The sequence below is a fragment of the Gavialis gangeticus genome, unplaced genomic scaffold (assembly GCF_001723915.1).
Source record: "Gavialis gangeticus isolate Ggan-Ray unplaced genomic scaffold, GavGan_comp1, whole genome shotgun sequence".
In the NCBI taxonomy this organism is placed as follows: domain Eukaryota; kingdom Metazoa; phylum Chordata; order Crocodylia; family Gavialidae; genus Gavialis; species Gavialis gangeticus.
The window spans coordinates 29,523,750-29,532,024 of record NW_017729029.1 but is presented as its reverse complement, the minus strand read 5'-3'; the positions used below and the strand labels follow the sequence as shown (position 1 = coordinate 29,532,024).

The 8,275-nt window shown below is 38.4% G+C and overlaps 1 protein-coding gene across 2 annotated transcripts in view; it reads left to right on the top strand.

Annotated features, from left to right (window-relative positions):
• The first annotated feature begins 1,794 nt into the window (after positions 1–1,794).
• Positions 1,795–8,275, top strand: part of KLHL4 (kelch like family member 4) — a 108,788-nt gene continuing 102,307 nt past the window's right edge. The window contains exons 1-2 of one of the 2 annotated variants that reach the window (XM_019521373.1): positions 2,578–2,666; positions 5,535–5,796. Coding sequence is in view for 1 of the 2 variants with exons in the window: in XM_019521372.1 (XP_019376917.1) it covers positions 2,245–2,666 (422 nt within the window). In the remaining variant the exon portion in view is untranslated. Of the gene's footprint in view, positions 2,667–5,534; positions 5,797–8,275 lie in introns of both variants that reach the window. The other variant, XM_019521372.1, reaches the window with a different exon arrangement.

Here is an 8,275-nt window from a genome sequence, read left to right as displayed (position 1 = left end):
CTTGCTTATTGTCAGATGCTCCTCAGGCTCTGTTCCCTCCCAGAGCCATGCAGCAGTGTCAGTGCTGGGCAGGGGAAAGAGTTTCGATGTGCTCTTTGCTCTGGAGGAAACCCAGCCTGCGCTGGAGCTGAGCTGTGCTTGATTCAAATTCTCATGTTCTACTAAGTATCAATATGAGAAAAAAATTTGCTTGCAATAAGGTCCCATATAAAAGCAAAGCAAGTTATGACCTCCACCTTAATAGCTAACAAACAATTAGACAAGTTGTGCTCCAAAATGAGCTCCTGTACTTGTTAACTACCAAGCCTTTTACTTCCTCTGACTGACACAATCATATATTAACAATATTTTATTATATTATTTTAGCACCAACAATAGGGGAAAATGTGTTTCAAAGTATCTATTCTCCTGCCTTTTCCTTCCTTCCATTTTTATAAGTGTCTGTCTCCTTGACTTCAATTTTTATTTTGTTTTTCCTGTAAATAAACGTTCTTCTCCTTCTTTATCATTCTAAATCACTCTTTCCTTTTCTATTATTTCACTTCTCTCCCTTTCCTGAAACCTTCTCAGTCAGTGTTCCTTGATGTTTTCCACATTTCTCCAAAGCATAATATAATACAACTCTTCATCTGGATCCTGGGAGTAGGAGTGGACACTCTACTCTGAACCTTTTGGGTAAGGTAGGATATAAATCTAATAAACAAACAACATGCAAGCATAAAACGGCTGATGGTTTCTCAAGCCAATTCCTCATTCATTTTGCTTTTTTCTCCCCAATTCTCTTTTGACTTTACCTTTCCCCCAAAACTTAGGGTCACAAGGCAAAAGTAACATAATTGAAGGGAAGACAGATTTGAGCCTCTTAGGACTGTTGGACAGAGGCAGTTTGGACATCAAGAAGATAGAAGCATTGAGAGAGAATGATGTAGGTATTCTGGAAAAACAGAGAGAAAGAATGGCAATGGGGGAGTTCTGTATTGAGCTTAGGTCAGTATTCCCAATTTTCAGGACTTAAACAAACCACGCTTCATCCCTTTGAGTTTTTCATATTGCTAGCTTTTATTTAATAATCCTTAAATAATGGTGTAGACTTAGACACTGCTACAAAGGAAGAACAAGCAAGCTGTTTGTTTTTTCCCTAAGACTGCATGTGTTTGTATATCCAGTTGTTATATGCATTATAGTATAATATTTACAGTACAGTTTACATTGTCCTACAGTATAATATTTATAATACAATTTACATCATCCTGCATATTAATGCATGACTAACAGTGAATCTGCGTAATCTACTGAATTTGTTCAAAACATGTTGTGGTGCACACTATACTATCAAAATAATAATATTAATAATAATAAAACTACCTTTTGCATAGTCTGTGAGAATGCGGGGCAGGATGGCAAGAGGGTGTTTACACAGGCACTTAGCCAGGAAGTGCTGTGTTTTTCACAGATATGGTAATTTATGGAAGCGTTCTCATCTGCTTTTGCAAGCATTCTCTCTTTTCTTGTACTCACAGTGAGTCATAATTATATATGGAATTCTATCTCAACATAAGAATTTTCTTCATAAAATACTGTGCAATGTATTTTAAATGCTGCCTCTTTTAAGTAAGCATTATACCACTCTGGAGCCAATTACATAAATTTCGCATAGTAAAATGAAGTATGTTGCAATAAATGCAAGGAACGGCATGAACTGCAGGATGCTTACCGATCATTACCAAAAATCTTCATAAGGAGAACATACTGAGTGCACCATGAACACATCCTCTGTAAAATGCAGCATTGTTTATTATTAAGCTTCACGCAAAACCTCATGGGAAAGAAAGTCTTCCCACTTTATTTGTGTGTGCTTTCCTGCATCTTAAGTTGCTGCCTAAGATCCCTTAGGAGCATGTGAAGCTAGGTTATATATTAGAGAGCTGTGCTATAGTGCTGTGGAGAGTGTATAAGCCTAGCAGCTGGGTAGTGTTATGGTAGCTGCTTTCCTGTGCTAAGCTGATTTACTTGTTTAAGGTCTGACCTCATCATCCTGTCAGTATGGATTCCCACCTATACAGTTAGCAGCAGCTTAGCATCAGCTTGAAGGGCTTGCTGTGTATTAATCAGGAGAAAAAAGAGGGCTACTGGTATTTCTTCTTTTGTTGTCTTTTCTTAAGAAGAGGCAGAGAAAGACAAGGAGATAACAAAGAATACATTTCCTTTCTAAAGGATATCCCTTTCTCTTTTCTTCCTGCAACAATGTCAGTCTCTGGAAAGAAGGAGTTTGATGTGAAACAGATCTTAAGGCTACGCTGGAGGTGGTTCACTCACCCCTCACAAGGCTCCACAGGCACCGGAGGCTGCCTTCAGCAGGAAGGATATGAACATAGAGGAACACCGGTTCAGAACAGGTTGAAGAGTCACTCTCGGGAGAGAAATGGGCTGAAGAAAAACAACAGTCCTGTTCACCACAATATACTGGCACCGGTACCAGGTCCAACCCCTGTACACCACCGATCTATTCAAACCTGGCATCAGCAAAACCTATTAGAACAACTACAGACTAATGAGGATATCCATAAAGCAAGCACAGAAGAAAATTTTATCAAGGAGGATTCAAGGAAAAACACACAGGATTTGCAGATGATCACAGAGGAAAACCCAGATAAATCCACTGAGAGGTAGGAGAGTTGTCAGCACTGTGAAAAATATACTCCTTTTAAAGTTACTCCCCAGTATAGTCTTTGTTTCTAACTAGAGTTCTTTACTGCATTTTGTAAACCTGAAATATAAAAATACAGACATTGCTAATAAAAGCAAAAATAAGTTTACAATCAAAATAATATAAACCTTACCACGAAATGTTGATCTATTTTATTTTTAACATCTCGTTGTTTAAGATCTACCTCCTTAATGAATAAGACTGTCATAGTTTATCAAGTTTTCTTTCTACCATTTACAACAACACTGAAGAGCATGTTGTTATCTTGCCCTGAATTCTTATGCACACTCATGGTACAAACTGATCCACCACAAAATACTGTCCTCATTCTGACTTTCTTAATAAGTGCAACTTTGACAAATGGGAAACACTGAGCTGTAAAAATTGTGTTCTTGCCACTAATACAATAGTATCCTCACTGCCACTTTTATAATTAATGTTGAACCAAGTGGAAAGGGAGCAACTTTACTTGGCTTTTATAAGGTTTATTTCAAATAACATTACTTTCACAGGTAGTTTGTTATATTGAGAGACTAAGCAAGCTTAGGTAATAAGTTATTACTTACAGCTTTGTGATTTTAAAACAGGAAGAGTAGAGCATGAGTTCTTTTTAAAATGTTAATATTCAGGGGAAAGTACTCTGTGCAAATGCTTTGATTAGGCATGACATAAATTAGCAAAAAAGAAAATCACCATATTTTCAAAATAGACACCAAGAGCATTAAATATATGGAAGTAATTTTGCTTAGGCTAGTAAGACTTCTCATAAAATTGGACACAGTAAGTGTATTTTTAATGTGACCTTTTTAATTTTGTGGGTGTGCTATAACACTTCTTTACACTATAACTCAAAAATAAACACCTAGTTTACTCATAGTTCAACAGCTGACAGTTTGTGTATTTTTAGCAGTTCTTAATCAAGTTGTGTAATGTGGCAAAGTGAACATCTGTGATTCCTTAAGTATGTCTGTACAAAAGGCTGCATTTTGAAGTTTCTTGCCTGAAACTTCATCTCAGGTAGGATATTAACAGGCGAGGTTATAAAAATGAATCACAAAAAATCAAAAAGGTATCAGTATATACAGATAAATACATTGCCTTTGCATGCAAATCAGTACCTGTTAAGACCTTCACCTAGCTGACCTATATAGCTCCTAATCATTTGTAATGCATAAGAAACATCTGAAACATAAACAGAGAACTATATGTTGTTTCACAAGTATTTAGTGACATTTTGACTCTTGAACAATCCAAGTTGCATATAAATAATTTTTAATTAAATGAAAACATTACCAACAAGACAGGAATTGTATCAGATTTTTGTAAAACCAATGGAGCACCAAACAAACCATATGTTTCAAAATCCTTCCCATATCAAGTGAAGAAGGGGGGAAAATCATCCCTAAATTAATTCAGTTATGAAAATGACTAAGTCTGCATATGGAAACATCAAATATGCTTACATGTCTATTCTGTATATAGATATTCTGTCATGATCTGGCAGAATTCTGTGACTCAACACATCTGATTTAACAACTTCTTTGCCCGATCTGTTTCCATTTACAGTCTTTTAAAAATATTGTATTTTTATTTTACAAAAATTACTGGAAAAAACCCCCAAAATACCAAAACCCTCCATCAAGTAAAGTGAAATAATGCTACTTTTCAAGTTGGTATGTTTTCCACTGAAGTGTTGGGGAAAGATACGAGTCTTATGTGTTTGAGTTGATGTTTTCAAGTTTCATTTAAAAGGGAAATACCTTAATTCATTTATTTTAAACCATAAATTAGAAAGTCAAAGTTAAACTTACAGCTTAATCAAATAAAAATAAGTGAGCATGAGGATGCAATTATAATAGACCTCAGCAGTCTTAACTTAGCTGTCATGTCAACTTACAGCATCGAAAAACAAATATTTTTGCATCCCATATAGCAACATACACAGACCACACAATAATTTATAAGTTAACTACAAGAACAAGAATAAAATAACTGACACCTTATAGTTTCTAGCAAATGAACAGACTAGACCATTATTACTTTTACAATAAAGATTTTGCTATTATAAAATGACAGATACATTTTCATGTTTATGACAGTAGCTGTTAAGATACCCAGGCCAGGTTTTTCTTTGCATGTACTAGGCAACCCCAATTTCAACTGAAGTCATTCAAAATCATTGCTAGTGATCAACAATTGTGAAAAATTCAAGCCCATGGTCTTCTGAATCTCCTAAACAAATCTCTCTACAGCATGAAATTATGGCATAATACATTTAGGGGCAGATACAACTTCACTACAAGTTACCTGATTACACCTCAGCATTGATCAAAGGGTTACTGTAGCAACAATTACTGTCAAGTAGCATATTGACTCCTTTTGAATTCTTTGCTGTCTGCAGAAGTCCTTTTCCTGAATGGGCATTTAAATAGAGGTTAAGAACAAGTAGGAAGTTGTTAAACAGTAGCAGAAAGTGTGGAAAAAGGGCAAGGGACTAGGCCAAGACATCTTATGGTGAGCAGACTTTTAAAATCTCTCCTATTTGGCAACTGAATAGAAAAGAACTTTTAAGACTCCAGTACTACTGTCCTAGCATCATCAGTAAACAAAAACAAAAGCAAAACCCATGACACCTTGCCTTAGAAACCCAGCAGCAGTGCTGTTTGATGAAGGTACTTGAAGTGCAGACATACCACCATGTCCTGCTTGAAGAAAAGTGCTTGACTCAGTAGAAAACTGAATGGATAATCTATGAAAAAAATCCACAGAACGGTTTTGGCCTTGTGCATGCTGAGATGACTAAGTTCACCCTGACTCTATCTTGCAGAATCTACCTCAGTGCTCTGGGGTCAAGAGGAAATGGAGGCAAGGCATAAAGGAGTCCTTTCCAACAGTGAAAAGGAAGTAAATTGCAAGATTATGGATCCCATCTGAACAAAAGAAAAATTCAGACATTTGTTATTCTGACTTCTAGCAAAAAGTCTTGTGCCTGGATGATCTCACTTGACAACTGGCAGACAGACAAGCCAATGAGGCTTTTAGTGATCTCTCATGAACATCCATCTTTTTTACTAAGGTCATCAATTAAGGTGTGTCTTTCCCATTCATACTCGCCAGATGGGGAGCTGATGAATTGCTTCTTCACAGGGAGATGAATGAGCACTGTTGTCTGTTCAGGCATGCATCACAACTTATTAACTTCACCAATTTCCCTTCAATTATGAGGGAATTATATTTGAGAATAGCTTGGTGGCTCTCTGTTCTATTCAGTTTGCATAGGGTCTGAACTCCTTTGTTTGCCAAAAATCAGAAATGGTCAAAGGTATCCTAGTTCTATTATTACCAAAGAAACAGGTTAAGAGAAATCACAGTGTCTTCCAGAATCATCCACAATAGTGAATATTTGACTCTTTGAGGAGAGATGTTAGCATGTCCAATTTACCAAAATGGGCTTCCATAGCATTTTCAATTATTCTTGTAAAAATTGCCTGTGCAAATGTATTGAAGGAACAATAAATGTGCAGATAAGCATTGAAGTATAATAATGTCAGATAAAAACTCCACTAACCTAACCTGAATAGGATCATATCCAGTGGCTTAATGAGATATTGGAGCCTGTCCTTACATGGCAAATAAAGCAGCAATTTAAGCCAGTTAAAATTTCAGTTGGTGCTGAGGTAGACCTTCTTAACTTGCAGACTGATGGAGGGGGGCAGAGAGGGGGGCAGGAAGAGAGAAAGTGTGATGCACCGCTGAAACATTAAACTTTAGAAATACAGCTTCTGTATAGCACAAGGTATACCTAGAGGATTTGCAAATGCCAAAGAATCAAGACTTGATTGCAAACTTTCCAGTAATTGCATGGATTAAAGCCTTGAACACATGTGAACTGTTGCTAGTTCAGAGATTGTCACATGAACTTGAGGCACAGTGTTAGTGGCCAAGTTGTGTCTTGTCTGGAATCTAAAGGATTGCACCCATAGACCTGGACAATAAAGAAGCCAGTGCTGTTAAAATGAATGTTCATGGAGAAAGTCAACTTCAGATATGGGATTTAAAGAGACCAGAATTCTTTGAAGCTGTCAGCCTTCTACCTCAAAAGAAACAATCTAAAAGTGGTACCGGACATTTCAAGGAAAACCCTAAAGGATTTTTGGACACAAATTTAGAACGATTTTTTTCTGTCCTCTGAATTATACTGGATCCAGGATGTAGCTCTATTCTAAAGAAATACACATCTTCATGCCTACAACAGCCTAATATCAGCAAATTCACAGGAATGGCTATAATACCATCTTCCTTACTGTTTCTTTTCTTTCCAACAAGCTCTAAAGCAATTTTCACATTGTTCAGGATAAATACTAGTCAGGCCTGTGTGAGTAAGCAGCTATTTGATCCAGCATCATGTCCAGCCACTTTGGATGCCATGGATGTGATCTGGAGCTCTGGATCAATTTCACGCTTCGATCTGGCCGAAGCAGCTCCGAAGCTTCGGAGCAGCCTTGGAGATCCAGCCATAGGGTATAATGGGGAATCAATGAAATATCTATAACTTTGTTATTTGTCTGATTTGGATGAAAATTGCAGTAGTGGTAGCTGCTGCTAAGAGCATTCAGCCTGCCAAGTTTCAAGAAGATTGGTGAGGAGTTCAGGGGGAGCTGCATCCAAAATTTTTTAAAGCAAAACTCATGTCATATGTCTGTGTTAAACCACATGGAGGTGAAAACTTCAGGGGTGGTAGCCCCTGATGAGGCCACAAATCCTGCCAAGTTTCAAGAAGATAGGTGCAGGGGTTTGGGGAAAACTGTACCTCAGGCTGCTGACAGGCAAAACTCATGACATAGAAAGTCACCAGGACCAGGATTAGAATGGGTAGATTAGAGGGGCCTGGGATGAAGAACTGAGGCTTTGGGGTAACTTTAGATTAATTGATCTTAATTGATTAAGACAATGCCCAAAGCCTACAGAACAGGGGGATGATGCCGGCGCAGAGGCTGGGACTGGAGCCAGAGCTATGGGGGAGCTGAAAAGGTAGGTGGGGAGATGGAAAATGGGACTAAGGGAAAGTGTAGGTGTTAAAGAGGGGCTCTGGGTGTGGGGAGCTAGAGGATAGCTCCGGGGCAGCTAGAGAAGTTGCAGGGAGTGGCATTAGGTGCTGGGAGCTGGAGAAAGACTCCATCTGCTGGAGAAAACTGCAGGACAGCCATGAGGAGCTGGGAAGCTGTGGAGGGGGTGGGGATGACTACAGAAGGTGTGGGGGAAGCCTGAAAACAGAGAGACGGACAGCAGAAAATCACAGGAAAAGCAGCAGGACAGACTGAAAGGCGGCAGGGCAGTGGGAAAGCATAGAAAGGCAGCAGAAAGTCACAGGGAAAAGGCAATAGATGTCATGAGAGGCTGAAAGGCAGCAGGGACAGCATGAAAGCAAGGAGAGGCTGAGAGGTGGCAGAAAAGAGGATCTGGAATTGGGAGGAGATCTGGAAACTAGAAGGGGGGGGCTGAAGCTGAGAGAGAGAGAGAGAACGAGGCTGAAATTTAAGATAGGGAAGGGACTGGGATTCAGTAAAA